The sequence below is a fragment of the Myiozetetes cayanensis genome, unplaced genomic scaffold (genome assembly GCF_022539395.1).
Source record: "Myiozetetes cayanensis isolate MyiCay16 unplaced genomic scaffold, myiCay2020 scf113, whole genome shotgun sequence".
NCBI classification, from domain to species: domain Eukaryota; kingdom Metazoa; phylum Chordata; class Aves; order Passeriformes; family Tyrannidae; genus Myiozetetes; species Myiozetetes cayanensis.
In genome coordinates, this window is record NW_026086749.1 from 13,013 (window position 1) to 35,481 (window position 22,469).

The window sequence follows — 22,469 nt, forward strand, 5'->3', positions numbered from 1 at the left end:
AAAAACTTTTTTTCTTTTTCTTCTTTTAAAACTACTGTCTCACCTTCAGCAGTTTCACTGCACACATCAAATTATTATCCACAGGATTAGAGAAGAGCACATTTAGTAATTCCCGAAGGCCTTCTTGAAGAATTTCTGCTCCTTTAACCTGTCCCTTTGTTCCTTTAATCTGCAAAATATATTTAAAAAAAACAAAACCAAACTACGTTTAAAAGACTTAAGTTTTAGAAATTCATTAAGTCTCATTTTCTCTCTTGAATGCTGTGTGATCTGGTTTGTGATTAACATAGTTGAACTCTTCAGGTGAAAGAACATGTCAAATACTGTAACTATTTCTAGAACACAGAGGAGTATCCTTGCAATTTTGACATATACATAATGATGTCCATATAGTATTTTGTTTCTTTCCTAATAAATTGCTAATAAAAGCTGCAAAATGCCTGGCAAGTAGTCCACATCATTCCAAATTCTCATAATCCCATGCTCTTTCCCATCCTACATTATGCATTCTCTGCAGCTATAGCGTAGCTTACTTCTAGCAGGCACTCTTTATATATTTAAAAATTAGAAAAAATGCTTTAAAAATAAATTATACACCAATTTGAGCAACTTTTGAAATAATTCAGTGAAAAATATATTTTAAGGACACTGCAGCAGTCAGTGAACTTACTGAACTCATGGGTATAAGAGTCAAAGACTTTTATGTGTAGATAAGTTTTTTTGTACATATCAGAAACAAAAAATTTGATCTAAATACAAGATTTCATGCTTCATCCATAAGCCAAAGACTCAAACTTCAGAAGAAATATCTTTCAAGGTCTGCATTTTTAATTGCTCATTTTGAAGATTCCCATGCCTTCCTCGAGCATTTGAGAATAGTTCCTATTAGTGGCTGAATACTGAATTACATGAGTTATTGATACTGATCTGCTTCTATGTTGGCTAAGTGTAGTCATCTGGTGGTTTTACCAGACAAAAGAAAATACCAAAAGCTTAATTCCAAAGGTGGTTTATGGTTGGTTCTTTTTATGAATTCTTACACTTTTTTTTTTAATCTTTATTCATTTCTCTTCTGATGTCCTTTTTTGTTTATCTATTTCTTAGACCCATATTATAATTAAACTGTTCTAAAGTTCTTTGACTTTATTCCCCTTTCCCTTTAAAAAAACAAAAGCAAAAAAACCCCACACCTCAAATGATACTCCATTTTAGTGTTTACCTAAACACAACAAAAATCAATGAAGAACCATCTGACATGCAACTTTCTTCTTACCTCTAGGTTAAGGTAAAGTTCAGCTAAGAACAACACAAAGGCATGAAATTGTTTTCGAGCAGTCTCATCTCCTTTGGCAGCTTCATCTCTATTTTCATACTCTGTTTGACACCTGAAAATGGTAAAACAAAAATCATATAATCTGTAGACAACTCAACATATGCAACATGCTACTTATTTAATGGAATGCTAAGAACTTATTCACTGCATTAGAACTATTAAATGCTGAATACTAGGAAGTCTGATTTGTGAAGGTGGTGAGAGAGCTTTACAAAGACAATGCAGATTTTTGTTCTCCTAGGTGAGCACTGAGATATCTGAGACAGCAAAATTAAATAGAGCAAATTGCAACATGTAAAAATTAAAAGACAATTACACAATTTATATACTAGAATATGGGTCCAGGAAGTTTAACATGGACAGACAAACATCAACAGAAATAAAGTAGGTGTACTCTGAAAGACATTTTCTCCCTTTCAGGGTGCTGCCCACATTGTCTTAGATACCTTTACACTTATTTGATAAATTCTTTATCTTACCATTTTAAGTGACAAAAGTATAATTTAGATATAAATGCAGCAAGGATTAAGATAACATCACACTGAGGTAATTTTTTTAGTATTCAACAACTGTGTTCTTTTAATTTTATCATGCCTTTACTCCTAAACATAGGTGGACTAAGTGAAACTTTTAAAATAAGAAGCAAGTCTGGAGCTTAGAAAGCCAGATTTCACAGAATATTCTGAGTTGGAAGGGACCCACAAGGATCATCGAGTCCAACTGTTAAGTGAATGGGGATTGAACCCACAACCTTGGTGTTATTAGCACCATGCTCTAACCAACTGAGCTCATCTCAGGGTCAGTCAAAAGTCCTTAAAGAAAAAAAGATAATTTTCTAAAGAATTCTGTAGTAATAAAGTGTGCTATTCCTTCAAGTGTCAAACAGTAAGATTTAAAAAGGAAATACATCCATTTAAAAATGTTGCATTTTTGTCAACTATGAAGTCTAATCATTATTAAACCTTAATCCCCCAAATTCTGTAGTAACTGAAAATTGAAGAAATTTATCCTTCTAGATTTTATGCATCTACTTCATAGTTGTAAAGTCAGTTAGCAAACCAACAAATAAACCTTACACAGCAAGTCCAGACAGAAAAGTAAAGAAAAACCACAATGACATAAGCCCTGGAAAGAGCCAAAGGACAAGGACAGTGCATATACACGCATTTAGTATACATTTAAAGTTGACTACCTTTCAAATTTACCCTGTAACTTGGTATTAGTCCAATATACTCAATTCAAAGGAGTCTATAGAACCCCAGAGTCCTATTTTCATATTAAAAATATTAAAATTTTAAAATATATGTGTGAGATATCTAGTATGTACCTGTGCTTTAGTAATCCTCAATCTAAATTTTTATTTTAAATATGCATGCTATGTTAAGAGTTACATATGAAAGAAGAAGACAACCTGAGAAAATAATGGGTTTAAAACAACACACTGATACTAACCTTTGAAGTAACAATTGTCGGAAGTTCCCACTTAGTGGACTAATGGTTAGATGATGAGATAGATAGTTACACAACCGTGCTCCCATGTAGGAAAAATTTGGAACAGTTGTGGCCTTCCAAAATAAAAGTGGAAAAGAAATTATTCATAGAAGTCATGATTAGGTTATCAGGAAATACCTTTACGGGATTTGTGAAAATCTGTGTTTAACAACAGTTGACTAGACAACTGAAGAGCAAAAGATTGATAATTACTATTTCTCATGTTAATTTTTCTATCTCAGCAACACTTTGCTATATGCATTTCATCACTTTGAAGTTCATTATACTGGTTTTGTGGCTTTAAGAAAACAACCAGCATTATGTCATGTGTCCTCAATTCTATTTCTCGATTGTGACCTACACCAAAGAGTATCTGAAAGTCACTTCCAAACTGTTTAGACAGACCCCCCAAAAAAAACCCCAAACCAAGAGTGAACATTAAAACATTTCTTTTAAGGAGAAAAGAGTGTGTTAAAACAAAACAAATAAATAAATAATTAGCCTTCATTCAGTCTAAGAGCTATTTATCCCAGAATCTATTTTTGGTAATAATGAATGCCCAGGGAAAGAGCACAGGAAAACTGCAACTAAAGATAAATACTTTGTCCTGTACATGCTCCAGCAAACTGCAGAATAGCAAACTTCTGATTCAGATATTAAAACTGTATAATTACAGTTAATAGCTATTGATGAGTCCTTTTTTTCTAAAACAAGTCCTATTACTGTTGAACATGATACCTTGGAGTTTTGATGTTTTGATTTTTTTTTTATTTTTGTAGATCTTAGAAGTAGTTATGTAGTAAATGTAGATTTTAGAGTAGCAGCATATTATCCCTTTACCCTTGAACACACCAGCTCAAACCCCTGTTACCCATTCCCATATCAATTCCCTAAATTCCATAGCCTGTTTAGTCTCTTTTTCAAGGTAGAATTGTAGAAGAACACCCTAACCCTACGGAACAAGATATAGCCATAGACCCAACAACCTTCAGGCCTACAATTCTGGAAGGCCTCCAAGGACATTACGTGCTCTGAGGAAGATGAAGAAGAGGGGGTCCCAAAATGCCCCCAGAACCAATTCCCAAGAGGCGTGGCGGGGGCAGAAGCTGGGTGGTAGCTGGACGGGGATTGGGCGAAAATCATTATAAAAACTGTGGACATCTGTATTTCGGGAGCGCGCACGCTGAGGGTATTCCAGAAAGCCTGGGGGCTCATTAAAACTTTTGTATCCTTATCTTATCTCCTACCTAATTTGGCTTGGAGTCTTTTTTTCCCCACAGTCATTTAGGCAACAGTTTTTGGTGACTCCGTACGGGGAATCGAGACCTGTGACTCCTCTGGATCGGTATTCCGTTTTGCAGGGATTTCTCTCCGGCCGGCATATCTTGAAGAATTCCTGTTCTGATCTTGGGGAACCCAGTTTCTCGGAACCGCACGTGGAGGAGGTAAGATAAAGAACAAAACTCCTAGAGAATTTTAATTAGCAACTGCAGGAAGGAGTTTCCCCAGGGCTAGGGAATACGGTGAGGCTGGGAAGGGAAACTTGGACTTGGACCCAAAAGTCAGTGTTTTCCCAGTCTGTTGGCAAAGGGATTTTTGCCGGAGTGGGCAGTGGAACTGCCCGGAAAGTTTAAGTTAGGGCAGGCAGGAGGATTTCGGGTTTCTTGTTGGCCGGGTGTGGCCGGAGAGGGGAAACGCCCCCCACTTGAAAATCTGTGTTTCTGCCTGAACCTGGTAGTGTCTGGATTAGACACAAGGTCTGCGGTGTGTGTGGCTGTGAGTTCTAAGTTAGATCTGTCGTTTTCCTCGTGTGTTGTTTGTTAACATGGGATGTACACAAGCTAAAGAGGAAATTCCAGAGGGAACCCCTCTCGCTTTGGTTTTACGGTATTGGGATGATTTAACTGGCCCTGAGACATCTTTAAAAAGGCGGGAAGTAGTTAGACTCTCTATGGATGTTTGGCCCTATACCGGGAAAATTAGAGGAATAGCCTGGCCGAAATTTGGCTCTTTTGAGGCAAATACAGTGTTTCATCTTATGACAATCCTTCATAAGGAGAAAATGTGGTCTGAGTTGCATTATGCAGAGTTAATCTACCTTTTCTTAACCCGTCCAAAATTGAGAAAGGCATAAAAAAAGGACAAAGTTAAAATAGAAGCAGAACTCACAGAAATGATATTAGAGGAGAAAAAGAAAAAGAAAAATCGTGCTAAGCATGATTCTGAGGAGGAAACTAATCTTGAAAGCCCTGGAGATGAAAATCTGGACCTTTTAATTCCCCCAAATATGAGAATAGGAAGCGCACCCCCCCCCTTTGGCTCAGGCTGCGGGCGCGGCGGGCGTAGGTCCATCAGGAGCGGGGGTAGCCCCTGGGGTGAGTCCTGCCGGCTCGGCAGGGCCAGCTGGACCTGCGGTGCCGGGTCCAGTTGCTTCGGGGGCCCCGGGGGCAACGACGGGACAAGCTGGGACTGCTCCGGCCGGAGCGGGGGTCCCGGGAACTGCTGTTGGTACTCCGGAACCCGCGGGGCAGGGGCCGGCTGCTCCGGCCGACGCGGGAGCGGCGGCGGTCTCTGCCCGGGCTGCGCCGGGAACTCCGGCACTGGCAGGACCGGCGCCGACCCCTCCCGGAGCAGCCGAACTGGCCCCTCCCGAGACCGCGGGGCCGGTCCTGTCTGAAGCTGCGAGCTCCCTGGGTGTCGGTGATCGGGGAGCGATGGCCCCTCCCGAGGCTGTGGGGCTGATCCCGTCTGGAGCTACGAGCTCTGCCAGTGTCGGGGTGGGGGCGATAGCCACCCCCTGGACTGCGGGGCCGTTCCTGGTGGGGGCTGCAGGCCCTTTTGGTTACGGGGGGGCGGTAGCGCCTCCCTGGACTGTGGGGCCAGTCCTGGCTGGAGCCGCGGGCTCTGCCGGTAGCGGCGGGGGGGCGGTGGCCCCCGCCGGAGCTGCTACAGGCAGCGCGGGCTCAGTTGCTGTGGGAACAGAAGACTCAGACCTCAAGGCTGCGGGAGGAGGAGCGGGGGCGGTGTCTGCAGCCGGGGTCCCTGCCCCGGCTGAAACGGGATCCTCCAGCTCTGCCACGAGGGGAGGGGACGAACCCACCCCCATCCCTTCGGCACCACCCTATCCTACGAGGGAAGGGGGGAACCAAGGTTGAGAATTACAGCATCGGAAGAGGAGCAGATTAAAGTTTACTGATACAGGCACAGAAGTTTCTAATGATATGTTCTTAATTAAATTCTGTAAAGGGGAGAGAATAAAAGTTATCATCCCTAACATGAAATATATCGAGGCAGCTACCTTTTTCATACAGGAGAACCACGGAGAGATCCCCGCAGAGGTTGAGAATGCTGTGATCCCTTTAATGTGGACTAACAAATATCCTGGGAAGTCCAAGCGAGCAGAACCCGTAAGCATCACGCTCAAGCCAGAAACAACACCGGCTCTAATCTACCTTTCCAAATCCTACTGACTTCCCTCACTGCTGTCAAAGTTACTGACAAAGGACCCTAGTTTCATTACTCCAGAGTGAAGAAAGCTTCAATTCCTGGAACTATCAGCAAATCGGAACCCAACTCAGAGGAAGAGGATGTGGCATAGACTGTTTCTGCTGTGCATATTATTTGTACAGTCGGTAACTATGAATTAAGTTTGGAGCCAAATTTACATTTGGCTTTAGTAAAATGCACTTAATGTTCTTTGTGAAAGTGAGTGCTGAATTTGCACTATGAATTTGGCTGCAATTTGGAACCAAACCAAAATTCTACATCAGGTATCTCTGGACAATGTCTCACTGGGTTTGGGAGACACTCTCCACAAACTTACTTCATGGTTACCAAACTGGACCTGGATTAAACAACTGTTTCTATTGGTAATGTACATAGTTAGTGTTTGTGTAATAGTTTATTGTATGAACCAATGCTGTAGATGTTGGTCATCTTTTTGGAAAATGATTAGATGTAAGTAGTAGAGATTGGACAAAATTTTTGAGTTTTGTCCAGTCTCTAAAGGGGGGACTGATACCTTGGAGTTTTGATGTTTTGATTTTTTTTTTATTTTTGTAGACCTTAGAAGTAGTTATGTAGTAAATGTAGATTTTAGAGTAGCAGCAATATTATCCCTTTACCCTTGAACACACCAGCTCAAACCCCTGTTACCCATTCCCATATCAATTCCCTAAATTCCATAGCCTGTTTAGTCTCTTTTTCAAGGTAGAATTGTAGAAGAACACCCTAACCCTACGGAACAAGATATAGCCATAGACCCAACAACCTTCAGGCCTACAATTCTGGAAGGCCTCCAAGGACATTACGTGCTCTGAGGAAGATGAAGAAGAGGGGGTCCCAAAATGCCCCCAGAACCAATTCCCAAGAGGCGTGGCGGGGGCAGAAGCTGGGTGGTAGCTGGACGGGGATTGGGTGAAAATCATTATAAAAACTGTGGACATCTGTATTTCGGGAGCAAGCGCTGAGGGTATTCCAGAAAGCCTGGGGGCTCATTAAAGCTTTTGTATCCTTATCTCCTACCTAATTTGGCTTGGAGTCTTTTTTTCCCCACAGTCATTTAGGCAACAAACATTTACACTTTTATAATCTAAAACCAGGTGGTGTCAACTAAATTCCACAACATAAGTTGTACACTGTCTGAAAAATATTTTGCTTTGCAACTGGTACTTGAAAATTCCAAGAGGTGATAAAAGTAATTGGGAATCCATTAGTGTTTACATTCAACCTCTCTTAGAACTTAAATCAGAACATTCCCTTATTTTGGTAATTTATTACTGCTCATTTGTTTTGAACTCTCTTCTAACAAGAATTTGATATTATTTCTCAGATACAGTTTCACTGAAAAGAGTCTCTGGTCTAAGTAACTTAAACAGTTCTGTCAACCCCCCCCCCCTCATGGATAAGAATTCATTAAACTTCTCCTTTGGCTTTATCATCTTTAAACATTCCTTTTACATCTTGATCATCTATCAGTGCTATAAATGTGCTTGCATGCTTCTGCTTCTAATATGTTTGAAAAAATCATGTTGCCATTAGCGTGTCAATGCATTATAGCTAGTTACCTTCTACAGGCAGAGGAAAATATACACTCAACATAAGTGTACTATATGCATAACATAGCTGGAAAGAACTAAGATATCTTTGAAAGATACAACAAATTTAAGTAATTAGGATAGTCAAAACAACTTTAGTTTCCAGTAAGAGGCATGTGAAATAGCTAACAAGCTTTTTTGTGCTTTAGTTCAATAAGTTGCTTGGACTAGAAGAGGTGGCCCCCTTTTTATAAGGCAAAATATGTTACTTAAATTACACTTTCCTACGGGGAAAAAAGAAAAACAAACCAAAACCAACCTCAACCAAAAAAAACCCCACAAACAAACAAGAAGTACCAAAACCCACCACAAAACAAAGAAAACCTCACCAAAACAAACCACCACACAACCAAAACCAACAACTACTTCAAACCTCATCTGTTTTATTTTAAACCATTATCTTCCTAATTAGTTAATCTGTATTTGTGGTTGCATTAGATACTGAAACAGTTCAATTTGGGGTATTGTGGCAGAGCACACAGAGACCAAAAAACCCCACCTCATATCATCTTACTAACCAATCATTATAGTACAGTACTGTCTTCCCTGAATTATTGTTGCTTTGTAATCCCAGTTTATCTCAAGCTCAAAAAAAAGTAAAAATCTAAGCATGAAGGCTAGTCTACCAATATGTATCTTGAGAAATTTTAGTTGCTGTAACAGCAACAATACACCATATTAACTAGACAACAGACAAGATTCTTAAGCTATGAAATCAAAGTGTTCAGCTTCTGGAAAGCAAGAGAACTGGCACTTTAGTCTGTCAAGACATAAATGTATTAGGAAGAACAGGGGGAAGTAGATAATTAACAAGTCCATTGGACTTGTTTTAAATAGGGGGAGAGAAAAAGATGCAACATCAAAAGACTTATATTAAACAAGAGCCAATTTATTTAACATATATGAAGTTTCTTCCAATAAAGTTATATGGAATATTTTCATCTTCTATTAACTATGTGTCCAAATAAAGGATGGAAAAATGATGCTGCCAAACACAGCACAAGTAATCTTCATGTCTAACTAAACTGTTGTGATTAAATGTTCATCAATTCTGTATTATAGTAAAAAATTTAAGATGCTACAGTTCTGTACAATGATCAACCAGTCTCGCAGGTTCTACATACCCCAGATTATTTCACAGTAAAAAAAAATCTGCAAGTATTTGCACTTAAAAGGCGAATAAAGTTTACATTCTTCAAGGTAGAGTTGAAAGCAACTCAGGAAAATGGGAGACACCTAATGTAATAAATAGCAAGCAGAACTGTGAGTTCATCCTCTGCAGCAAGCCCAGAAGACAGTAGCAGCAGCTCATTTGCTAAGCAACAGATTAAGCTGCTCTTTCCAATGGTTCCCCCAATTAGTACAGAGTTCAGCTCAAGGTCTCTGTCCTCATTTCCATGACCATCTATGGGATTAGACCTAGTTACCAGCAGACTAGCTTTCCTTTTTTCCTAATTATGATGTTCTGAAATAGATATAATACCAAATGAAGAACAAAGCCTGTCAGTGAAAGAGCATTTCCCAAAGGGTGATGTAAATAGTAGGTATAATTTTTTTTTAAATACCAAGGAATGAAAAAATATCTATTATGAAGAATTTTTTTTGTAGGATAGAATAAAAATGTACAACTGACAGTCTCTGCTACATAAATCCAGCAATTCAAATATAACTCCTTTAATAAACTACTGTAATTTCAATTCTAGCATGTAACCTGAGAGATTCAAATACACAGCAAAGGAAACAGAGTAAATTGGGGAAATTTATCAACCAACCAAGTATACCACACTTGAGTTATCACTACAGTTTATTGAGAAAAATCTTTCCCTACACATTTCAGTCTAAAAAGAAAAATTCAAACCATTAAAATATTACATAGGTATAATGATATAACAAATAATACTAGTATGCATATCTTACACACTAGGCAACAAAGGAATAAAATCCACATTAAGACAGAATACACAGGTTACCTGTTGATATACGAGTTCAACAAGTTCTTGCAAAGTTTCATCTGCAGCGACCCAGCCATTCACTGTTTCAGCAAACTGCTCTATTTCAGTTTCAAAACAACCTGGTTGCTCGGCAAGGTGATTTAGGAAGTCTTGTACATATTCTGCCAAAGTCAGATAGCCATCATATTCATCTTCAAAGGAAGAATCCTATAGCAGTGAAAGAATATACCGGCTATTTAAAAGGAACCTTAAATAAAGTTGTCGCACTTAGTATCTCCAAAAGTAACCATATAGCCCTTAGCCTTGAGTAATTCCTGATGCTCTGCATACTTGATGTTGAGCTTTATTACATAGTTCACTTACACATTTTTAGCAAATATAGACCTCTGCATCAGAAAACTCCAATAGTCAAGAACTAGGTAACATGTTTTTATAGAGATTAGGGTCTCCCAGCAAAACATATCAAAAGACAGATTAAAAAGAAATCAGTTTGCCAAGTTGAGTGTAAGATTTACTGACAAAATAACAAGTATGTATACCTGTTAAGAATAAAATTACCAAACTGAGGCTCAATACCCTTTCCTGATGCACACACAAACTGTGCTTCAGCTATATGAACTGTAGAAGAAAAAATAATTAAAATTGGAAACAAAATATTTTGAGCTTACTTACAGTGTAAAAGTGCTCCAAAATATGCAGGAGGGGGAGAAATTACAAAAATACAATAGAGTGTAATGTTCCCATTTATAAAATATAGCCAGGAAAAATGATCTTCTAAAGTCAGAAAATTTGCATCTCAGCAATGGAGGAATGACTACAAGATATAAAACTATTCAAATAGTATTGCATTAGTTTGCAGTTACTGAGGTTAAAAACCAGACAGTAAACACACCTAAGTCCTAAAGAACGGAGCTAGAACAATACCACTTTATCAATGTCTATGCTCCTGTTGATGGAACAGAAAGCTGCTAATTTTGTCCATTCAAAAATGAATGTATGTAACAGTCTCTAAAGTCAATGCTGTCCTGGATAATTACAATGCTAGTATATGAAAGGAATAGCATAGGAAGCAACATACTTTGTGATGTTGTATTGGGTCTGGCTGAGCTGGAGTTCATTTCCCCACAGTAGCCCTCACAGTGCTATGCTTTGCATTGGAATCTAGAAGGGTGTTGATAATACACCAGTGTTTTGGCTACAGCATCAGTACTGTAACATTCCTTCCTCAATCGAGGGCAAGATCCTGGGAGGGGACCCAAGTAGGCCAGCTGACCCAAACTAACAAAAGAGATATTCCATGCCATATGACATCAGCTCAGATGTAAAAGCAAAGACAAGGAGCAGGAAGGCAGGCATTCATTGTCTCCAATGGATGCCTGCTGAGAGACCATTACACGTGCTGAAGCCCCGCTTCTCAGAAGTGGCTGACCATTGCTGCTCATGGGAAGTAGAGAATAAACCCCGCTATCTTTCGCTTCGCTTTTGCGCGCACAAGCTTCCACTTTACTTTTTGCTTTAAATAAACTGCCTTATCCCAACCCACAAGTTGTTTTTCCACCTTTCTCCCTGTCTGGCTGGGAAGGGGAGTGATACAGCATCTGGGTGGGCACCTGGCATCTAGCCAAGGTCAACCCACCACAGATGTAACTATTAATAATACAGTACAAATAATTCACCTTTTCACACTGTAAAAAATATTGTAAAAAGTACCTCATATGAGATCTCAGAAGTGCAAGCAGGAATCTGAAGAGGCACTGCTAAAGAACTGACTGATAATTAGTGATTCAAAACATAAGAGTAACATACAAGATATCAGAATTCTCAAATTATCTACTATTTAATGTGAAAAAGATTTGAAATATATCTACTGTAATGAAAAATTGAGCTAAAAATGATAAACCACTTTTACTGAGTGGATATAAACACATTGATAAAGTTTATAATTATATTCTCCCTCTCCCCACCATCCCTCCCTTAATGAGGGGATATCCTTTACTTTTTGTCTTCAAAATGTCTCATTCTCTCCTCTACTCTGAATCAACATGCATCTGTGAAAGATAAAAGCCCTGGATACGAATTGTGGAGAAAGATACACATTGCTGAAAATCAAGGATTGACATTAATTTCACAATCTAGGAAGAATGTGTGGGGAAAAAAATCAGATTTTTCAAAATTCTTCAAAGACCCATGTTCTAAGGGTATACAACCTAAGCTAACGAGAGACACATTAATAGAACAGAAGAAAAACTAGAAAGATTTCATATAATGTTTAATTAAATAGCGTATTTGCCTCGTGAATAATACTGAGGACAAAGTTATTGTGGCCCAGAAGAAATAGGAAAAAAAAATGGGTTTAAGGAAATGGCAGCAAATTGTTATTACTCATAAGCATAAAACCTTCAACAACCTGATCCAAGTTGATTTTGCTTTGAATTGGGGATTGGACCACCAACTTCAGAGATCCTTTCCAACCTAAATTATTCTATGATTCTAATGATTTAGAGTTTATGAAGCCAAAGGATAAAAGCTAACATGCCTCTAACTTGCTAAATATTCTATTTCTCTAAAGGAAATCAAATTTTACTGGGTAATTTCAAATAGCCCGGTAAAAGTTTTATACAACAAAGTTAAATTATTTTGGTCCACAGAATTATGACATTATTGTGCAACAACTGCAGCTTAGTCACACAGAGCAAAACTAGTATCTCTTCAAACAACCTGTTTGAAAACTCTCCAGCCAAGTTGCAGGGGATACAATTGCTGTAGCTAGTAAAAGAAGCTGCTCTTTCTGAAAGCCATTAGGTTGTTATGAGATCCTCATTTAATAGAGAGGAAGGTATATTCCTCTCATCCTCACCTGATAAAAATTCAAATTTGGAAGAAAACGTCCCTGTTCTGTAAGGGGCTCCAATCCCATTTGGTATAGTGGTGTCCCCATATTCATACTCCTGGTCCCATTTTGTAATTAAAAGGCTAACCACAGAGGCTAAACTCAGCACCACATTCATCTACCTATACTAAATATGCAACTTCAAAGGTAGTCTAGGTTTTAGTAACTATGCCAGGGAACAGAACAAATGGGAGAGAAAAAAAAAATTCAAACATTATTATATGTTGTATATTGCTAAATTAGGAACACTTGACACATAAAAAACTAATTAGATTTAGTCCAGTAACTTCTAGACATAAACCACTCGTTTCACACTGGCAGATTTTAAGCTTTAACAGAGGAGATAGCACCATGTATTCTATCAAGGGAAAGTAAAGGAAATTCCTCTTGATTATAAACAGCAGTTTGCTAACAGAAGGCTATAAGTTCACACATTCATTACAAATTTATGTTTCAAAGCCATGAAAATCAACTAGAAAATTTCCAATAATCTCAATGATTTCTCAGTCAAGCCAACATTGTCTAATCCTTCGCCTTTATGTTTGATAGCTATTAGATGGGATCCTGGATTATTCACAACAGAAACACAAGAGTCACTAACTTATAGATAACAGATTTGCCTCTCTTCTACTAAGAATCAGTTCATGAGTTTAAAGACAAAACAATAAAAAGGCTAAGTAGGTACTGAAGTCCCTGATTTACTTAAAGTTAAAACCAGAAAGTCTATGGAAAAGATCCATGAGCCAAATTTGCTTTCTCTCAGTACATGTGCGAATTAGAACTTTCCTATACCTGAAAAGTATTCACAACATCTCCACTTAGGAACTTAGTCACCAATAATTTATTATTAATCTGTGTCGTAGTTTTGCTCTGGGTCAATTTGCTCTTACACCCCACACAATTACTGTAAGTTGAGAGAAGGTTTATGCAGATAAAAGAGACTTGATTGGGGAAAAAGTAATATTAACATTTATTACTAATAAGACAAAAACTAAAGTATATTTACAATAATTTTACTGGTGAGGAAAAACCTTCAAAATTCCAAACCATCATGTTTAGCATTCAAATCAAGTATTTTCCCTTAAGTTATTCAAAATATATTTGTTTCAGTATAACTGTTTATTATCATTTGATTGTGTTTGTAATAGCAATAGTTCCCACCTACTTATATATAGTAACAGTTTGTATCCCTGCAAAACAAAAAGATATTCCAAGAATTCACATAGTTCTTTCCTAGGGTAAAATTACTGTAGCAATAATATGGAAGACAAGGAGAGTAGAAAATAACAAGTACCAACTTTATTATGTGATGTACAATATGGATCTGAGATTATCCTTAGTCTGGCTGCAAATATATTTCATGTTAGGTATGCTGCTAGGAATGAGCCCAAACCTACTTTTTTTGCCCTCTAGTGATACAGTATCCATGAAGGAATTAAAACACACATGATGGTACATGAAATTAAGTAGTCATGGAAAATCATACCCATGGCACAGTAAATTTAGGAAAGGTAAAGCCTGTGCTTAAAAAGCTAAAGTTCAAGCTTTCTCCTGCACTTGCTTCAAAACCCCATGATATCTGAATAAAAGCACAGTTAAGCTTTTAATTGGAAATGCAGTGCAGAGGTAACTATAACAGATGTAGTTGTCAAAAAGACAGCTTACTCTGATGCTGGGTGCAATCAATAAGGAATGGGGTTATCTGCAGCAAACTTCAGCAAAATACTAAAGGGTCTCACACAGCATAACATTCACTCATCACTTAACCTCCAGAGACACAGTCAGAAAGTTATCATTCAAATTTTTGAAATCTCTTCAGTAAATGCAGCATTCAAGTTATCTGATACACAAGATCACAAAAACATTGTAAAACTGAATATAAGTAAATTGGCAAATATAGAGAAGACAAACACTCACTGGAAAGTTCTGGTTATATCCTGATGGATAAAACTCAGGTGCTTTAACGGACAACTTTGATGTTATTACAGGAGCCACAGCCACCTGAGATTCAGCCATTTCCAGTCCAGAATCAGGAACTGAAACTTTCCCTTGTGATCCAGATGGAATTCTTGCCTGTTGCAGGGTGTTCTGAAAAGTTTTGATAAATAGTTTCTGTTAATGGTTTTCTTAGAAACTGCTAAATTAGTATGTATTCACACAGAGTATACAACACAGAATACATCACTTTTTGGACTTTAAATATACTTTTACTTATACTATAAATATACTTTCCTCCAAGTTCAGAAGGGATGCATCCCAATGCAGAGGAAGTCAGGAAAAATGCCAGAAGGCCTGTGCAGATGAACAAGGAGCTCCTGGACAAACTCAAACACAAAAAGGAAGCTTACAGAAGGTTGTAGCAGGGACAGGTAGTCTTGGGAGGAATACAAAGAGATGGTCTGAGGAGCCAGGGATCAGGTTAGGAGAGCCAAAGCCCTGACAGAATTAAACCTGGCCAGGGACATCAAGAGCAACAAGAAAAGCTTCTATAGGTATACTGTACCTGACAAATTTGGTGGCCTTCTATGATGGGGTTACAGCGGTGGTAGATGAGGGAAGAGCAACTGATGTCATCTACCTGGACTTGTGCAAAGTGTTTCACACTGTCCCACACAATATCCTTGTCTCTAAACTGGAGAGGCATGGATTTGATGGATGAACCACTCAGTGGATAAGGAATCAGCTAGATAGTCATGCTCAAAGAGTTGTGGTCAATGGCTCAATGTCTAAGTGGAGAGCAGTAATAAGTGGAGTCCTCAGGGGTTGGTGTTGGGACCAGCGGTATTTAACATCTTTGTCGGTGATGTGGACAGTGGGATTGAGGGCACCCTCAGCAAGTTTGCTGATGATACCAAGCTATGTGGTGCAGTCGACACGCTGGAGGGAAGGGATGGGCCATTCAGAGGGACCTGGACAGGATGGAGAGGTGGGCCAGTGCGAACCTCATGAAATTCAACAAGGCCAAATGCAAGGTCCTACACCTGGCTGGGGCAAACCCAAGCACTAATACAGGCTGGAGAATGGAACCCATTCAACGAGAGCAGCCCTGGGGAGAAAGACTTGGAGGTATCGGTTGACAAGAAGCTCACCATGCTCCAGTCATGGGGGTTGCAGCCCAGAAAGCCAACCATGTCCTGGGCTGCATTAAAAGCACTGTGGGCAGCAGGTGAGGGGAGGGATTCTGCCCCTCTGCTTTCACTCTGGTGAAACCCCACCTGCAGTGCTGCCTCCAGCTCCGGGGCCCTAAACACAAGAAAGATGTGGATCTGCTGGAACAAGTCCAGGGAGGGTCATGAAGATGATCACAGGGCAGGAGCACCTCTGCTATGGAGACGGGTTGAAAGAGTTGTGGTTGTTCAGTCTGGAGAAGAGAAGGCTCCAGAGAGACCTTGTAACAACCTTCCAGTACCTGAAGGGGGCCTACAAGTGAGCTGGACAGGAACTTTTACAAAGGCATGGAGGGACAACACAAGGGGAAATGGCTTCAAACTGAAAGAGAGTAGGTTTAGATTAGTATTAGGAAGAAATTCCTCCCTGTGAGGGTGGTGAGGCCCTGGCACAGGTTGCCCAGAGAAGCTGTGGATACCCCATCCCTGAAAGTGTTCAAGGCCAGGTTGGACTGGGCTTGGAGCAACCTGGTCTAGTGGAAGGTGTCCCTGCCCATAGCAGGGGATGGAACTAAATGGTCTTTAAGGTCCCTTCCAACCCAAACCATTCTATTATCCTATACTTCAAAAAATATATATTTAATATGGATAAAGCTTTCACTTGAGCAAACTCTAGGTACCTTTCTACATGACAGAAAGTGAACACAATCAATGTTCATGTGAAGGTGACCAAAAAAAATAAAAGGGGAAGAGCACCCTCTCTTTCCCCATGAAAACTAGTAAATCTTCTTATTATATGCTTTCTGCTTTTTGGTTTTTTCTCATAGATTTTATATGTAATGTCAAGACTTTAAAGGTCAAAAAATAGAAAACATGACTATTTTTTACATAATCCTTTAATACACTTAACTGTCATTATTTTTGTACACAATTTGCAAAAAAATCCCATGAAACAGTATTTTTTTAAACCACATTTTCCAAATCCATGTTTATAGATTAGCTCCTACATTTATTGAAAACAGAATCTGATATCTATCTGAAAAAGGTAACCAACAAACAGTGTTTTATATTAGTGTTGGGTTTATTTTTTGGTCTAACCTTTAGTCCAGAGTTAGAGAGTTCTTCAATAAGGGAAAGAATGAGAACATCTGCGGGCAGATTAACAAATGGATAAAACACTTACATACAGATATGTGGACACAGAAAGGGACGGACAGACAGAGAAACGTTGCAAGCATGTTGCAATGCCACACCGTACCTTTACTTGGGCACAGGTCCATAGCCCAAAAACATGACTGCTCATTTAAAAAAAGTGCATTTGCCAGGCAGCTCATCTCCATGCGGTGCCAAGAGGAGCTGGTCCTCAGGCTATGGTGGCCTCTAAGCCCCTAGGTACGTGGGGTGGGAGAAAGGACGTCTCCCCGTGACTAGGCCGAAGGGAGGTGTGTGGGGGAAGCCCCCAAGGCTTCACTCAGTGGAACGGTGACGGGAATGGGTGTGAGGGGTGCAGGAGTAGCAAGTAAAGCAGGAGCAGGGCAGTATGCGCAAAGAAGGGGAGCACAGCGGACTTTAGGGGAGCCCTCCTCGACACCTTCGACACCGGGGGCCTCTAGAAGGGTGGCCAGTACCTGCGTTTCCGGTGCCCAGCGGCGCTGTCTTTGGAGGTCGCAAAGGTTCCTGCTGCAGGAAGGGGCCGCCTGTTTTGTGCTGCTTTTCGACCGAGACTGAACTGTGGGAACTGCTGCCCCCAAGACAGACCCCACCTCCACGCTCCGACGCGCCCACGCCGTTAAGAGCATCTCCTCGACCCCGGCCCCGGCCAGTACCTGGAAATCGATCGAAACTATCTGACAAACTCGGGCGAGGTGGCTCAGGCGCTCACGGAAAGGAGCCAGCAACTCAGCCCCACTCCGCCGCGGCCCGAGCACTTCAGTTTCAGTTTCACCCCCACACACCCCGCCACGATGGTCGCAACCCAAAACAGCTCACAACGCCCCCTCACGACCTCTCATTACCCGACGCTATAGCAACCTTGGTGCCACCGGGACCTACCACCGCCCGCCGCCGGGAAGGGGAGGAGCACGGCCTGCTAGGAGACCGCGGATCTGTCCCATCCCCTGCCATTGCCTCCCGCAGGCGTGGGCTAGACGCGGTGTTTGTGAGTGTTGTCCTTGTTAATGAGGCCACCTCGGCTTCTAGGGGTTAAAGGCTCTCGCCCGGATATCGGGCTGCGTAGCCAACCTTACCTATTCAGAACTGATGAGTCAGCTTTCCCTTTCCCCCACAACGTGGCCTCGACTTCCAACAACAAACAAGCGTGGGGTTTGTTTGTATCAGCAGCAGGTTCTGGGACCGCGGAATCTATCTGAATCACAAAATATGCCGAGTTGGAAGGGACCCACAAGGATCATTGAGTCCAACTCCTGGCCCTGTACAGGACCATCCCAAAGAGTCAAACCATGTGGCCAAGGCTATAATCCAAATGCTTCTTGAACTCTGACAGGCTTGGTGCTGTGACCGCTGCCCTGGGGAACCTATTCCAGTGCCAAACCACCCTCTGGGGGAAGAACCTTTTTCTAATATCCAACCTAAACTTCCCCTGACACAACTTCAGGCCATTCCCTTGAGTCCTGTCACTGGTCCCCACAGAGAAGAGATCAGTGCCTGCCCCTCCTCTTCCCCTCCTGAGGAAGTTGTAGACTGTAATGAGGTCTCCCCTCCGTCTCCTCTTCTCCAGCTGAACAGACCAAGTGCCCTCAGCTGCTCCTCATATGGCTTCCCCTCAAGGCCCTTTTGATGCAGCCCAGGATGCAATTGGCCTTCTAGTCTGCGAGTACACCCTGTTGGCTCATATCCAGTTTTTCATCCACCAGAACCCCCAAGTTCTTCTCCACAGGGCTGCTTTTAATGTCTGGGATTGCCCTGACCCCGGTGCAGCACCTTGCACTTGGACTTGTTGAACTTCATGAGCTTCTCCTGGGCCCACTTCTCAAGCTTGTCCAGGTCTGTTCTGTCACCTGCACAGTTCAACTTGGTGTCATCTGCAAACTTGCTGAGGGTGTGTTCGATCTCACTATGTCATTGATGAAGATATTGAAGAACTCCGGTCCCAAGACAGATCCCTGAAAGACATCCCTCGTCACTGGCCTCCACCTTCAAGACTCATGTTCAGTCCCCCTCCCCCCCAGTTCACTTCCTAGTGAAGGACTGGTTGTGGATGCATGAACAAAACAACACAAAAGATCTAGTTTACATAAGAGGCTGCAACAGGTGAACTGTAAAAGGAAGATATTACAATCTGCTTAAATGTTACAGAAAGAAGGGTTGTTATTTTTTCCTTTTTCCACACTTTCTCGATTGGAGCCTCTTAATTTCGGATTTACAATTGCTTAGAGGGAGGAGTTTGGGTCTTCCTTCATAGCTCATCCTCAGCAAAACACTTGTGTCTCATTATACTGAGACATTTTTGGGACCCAATGTGGGCCTCAAGAGAAGAAAAGTGGAAAAGGAATAACTGCCCTTGTGTGATTTGTAAGTGGTTTTGAACCTGTAGGCACCGTGAGGTTTGGGGTCATTGCTTTCCTCTGGCATATAACCATGCCAAGATATCTGTCCCACCTGTTGATGCATTTCAGCTTGGATATTAAGACCCTCTTTGCAATAAGTACCTTTGAGTTTTTGGATTGGGTTTATGACACGGCAAACTCAGTGTCGTGGTTTTAGCTAACTCTCATAAGCCAAGTGAAGAATTTTCTCCCTTCCCCCCTGGTTATCAAGATAAGCACTTCAGAGTACAAAAGACCTAACCTCATGGCTAATGACCAGACATTAGTTTCCTAGGAAACAAGGCAGATAAGGACTTGCACTTTACTTTTTTCTCTTGTCTCCTGGGCAACAAAGTGGGAGGAGTTGGGGGGAGGCTACGGTGTGGGGGCTGGGGCTGGGATGGCGGGACACATCGTAGTCAGAGAAGCTCCTACTGTCTCTTTTTGCCCTGTGCCATTGCCAGCTGCAGGTTTTTTTTTGCCTGAGGTGGATTCTAATTAGTTGGAAATTGTGAGTTTTCTTCCATTGGGAGAACTTTCTGTTTTATTGGGTTTTTTTTCCTTCCCCCTTCCCCCCCCATTCCCTCTCTCCTTTCCCAGTGTGAGAAGGGAAGGGGAACCGAGTTTTTTTTTGGTTTTTGGTTTGGATTTTTTTTTTTTCCCTCCCTCTGACATGCCTGGAGAGTATTGTTTTTTTTTTTTCCCCATCCCATGGGGCGGTGACTAGGGATTCCACAGCGCCGCCTGGTGCCGGGCACTGGACATTAAAAAGTTCTGCTCCTCCAGTGATCCAACAGCGCCACCTGGTGACTACAATCGGACATTACAAATTTTGCATCTCCAGTGACTTGATGGCACCCCCTGCTGACTGTGGTTGGAACTGCATCAAAGGGTGCAAAAATTGAACTCTTTAATTTTCCTTTTACCTGTTTATCGGTTTTGTTCTTGAAGGGAATTATTGGTGGGTATAGGAGTATTGCTTGGTTGTTTTACTTGTGTTTTTTCGTGTTCCTGTTAATACACACATACCTTTAAATAAAGGGTTGTTATTTTCCCTTTTCCATAATTTGTTTTCCTTCAATCGGAGCCTCTTAATTTTGGATTTATAATTGCTTAGAAAGAGAAGTCTGGGTCTTTTCCTCCTAATCCATCCTCAGCAAAAGACCTTTGTCTCATTTAAACTGAGACACTCAGCACCTGTGATTTTCGTCCAGGATATGTCCTCAAGGATACACTACTGCTCTAGCCTACACTATGTCCTCTGGGGGTTTAAGGATAATGGCACCCATCCCTATGGAGAAATGCAGGGGGGTATATTTGCCCAACCCTTCATCCATTTTCCCTTTGGATCCAATACAATGGCCTCTGGGAAGTTTAAATTCTTCCTAGATGTCGGAGACATTTTACTTTTTGGGCTTTTCGTGCAAGTTTGTGCCATTATGGTATACCTAATATATGAAACTAGGGACAAGAATTATCGAGAACATGCCCAGAAGCCTGCCCCAGGGGTGAAAAACCTCGAATGGCATGGGTTATGGGAGGATATGGGTAAATTCCTAGAAAGTTGTTCAGCTCCTACAACATGGAGGCTCACTCTAGAACAACTCCAAAACCCTACAAAGATAATGAAAGCCATGAGGGAGAGAGGTTGTGATAGACCCATGGAGAGGCAGCTGGCAGTTGCAAGTAGGGGTTTGGCCTTTGCCTACCGGAAGCTGCACTTCCAGGGAACAGGAAAAGACAAAAACAAGATGCCTGATATCAGGGTGACTCCAGATAAGGCCAATTCCAAGAGACAGAACATGTCAATGGAATTTGCCCCTATCCAAAAGAGGAAATATAAGACCAAATCAACCCACCCACTTGATGATGACAGGGAGGTAGGACCCTCATAGGCAGTTAGCCCAAAGTCAGAAATCATCACTGAGTCCTTATCGTATAACAACCTCCAGAGTTTATGGGCGGACGTTATTCGTCATCCAAATTAGCTGATACTGGCCTGGATGGTCTGAGTTTAGGACTCCACGGGTGATGCCATAAACCTTGAGGATGGTGAAGCAAGGTTCTTGAGGTCTATTGCCCAGGATGTGGGCATTGAGGAGGTGTTTGTAAGAGAATCAAAGCCCCTGTCTCTCTGGGCATGACTGCTTGACAGTGTGAGGAAGAGGTTCATTTACAGAGATTCCTTGCAGGCACACCCTTATGCAAAGGGCTGGAATACCATGGAGGAGGGGATCCTATGCCTGAGGGAAATGGCACTGTTGGAGGTATTGTTTGGAAGGGATGGGCAACCCACCAACGATCCTGACAAGGTTAAATGTACACCACAGATGTGGTGGAGCTTCACACGTATGGGGTCATCTGCACACATCAGTTACCTGACATCATTTCAGACTGGGGAGAAGCAAGAACCAGTGGTGTCTATAACAAACTTTGGTTGTATAACAGTATGATCCAAGGACCATTACAAGCCTGCATTTCCACTGTAGAGACATTGCTAAATGACCTCAAGACCCAAACTACAGAAATGAAAGATAAACAGGAGAAAGTGAGAGGATTGAGAGAAACAGTTCCCATAAGGTACCAGTGAGAATCAGATGCCCCCCAACTAGAGAGGGTAGACAGACCTGAGTTGTGGTATTTCCTATCTGACCATGGAGAAGACATGGGACAGTGGGACAGGAAACCTACCCATGCCCTGGCAACCTGAATAAAAGGGTTGAAAGAGAGCAAAAAAGGAAAGTCTGTGAAAGTGAGTGCAGTACCGGTATCCCGTGGGCAGGGATCTGACCTGCTAGAAGGTACCTCCTGCCAGTATTCACAGACGGAAAACTGTGACAAGCAGGACTAAGACCACTATTAGAGGGCTCCTGTTTCTAGCCAGGTAGAGGCACTGGACAACCGTGTCTATTGGACGGTGTGGATCCAATGGCCTGGCATGTCAGACCCTGAGGAATACTGGGCTTTGGTTGACACTGGCACTCAGTGCATGTTAATGCCCTCAGGACATGTGGGACCAGAGTATATCCATTTCTGGGATGACAGGAGGATCTCA

General features: G+C 41.5%; 1 protein-coding gene across 1 annotated transcript in view; it reads right to left on the reverse strand.

The window, feature by feature from the left end:
- LOC126635179 (polyadenylate-binding protein-interacting protein 1-like) overlaps positions 1–22,469 on the reverse strand; it is a 36,120-nt gene that overhangs the window by 11,155 nt on the left and 2,496 nt on the right. The window contains exons 3-9 of the mRNA XM_050306139.1: positions 17,449–17,746; positions 16,550–16,553; positions 14,680–14,850; positions 9,891–10,079; positions 2,786–2,898; positions 1,274–1,385; positions 44–169 (exon numbers count right to left, since the gene is read on the reverse strand). Coding sequence (XP_050162096.1) covers positions 44–169; positions 1,274–1,385; positions 2,786–2,898; positions 9,891–10,079; positions 14,680–14,850; positions 16,550–16,553; positions 17,449–17,746 — 1,013 coding nt within the window. The remainder of the gene's footprint in view (positions 1–43; positions 170–1,273; positions 1,386–2,785; positions 2,899–9,890; positions 10,080–14,679; positions 14,851–16,549; positions 16,554–17,448; positions 17,747–22,469) is intronic.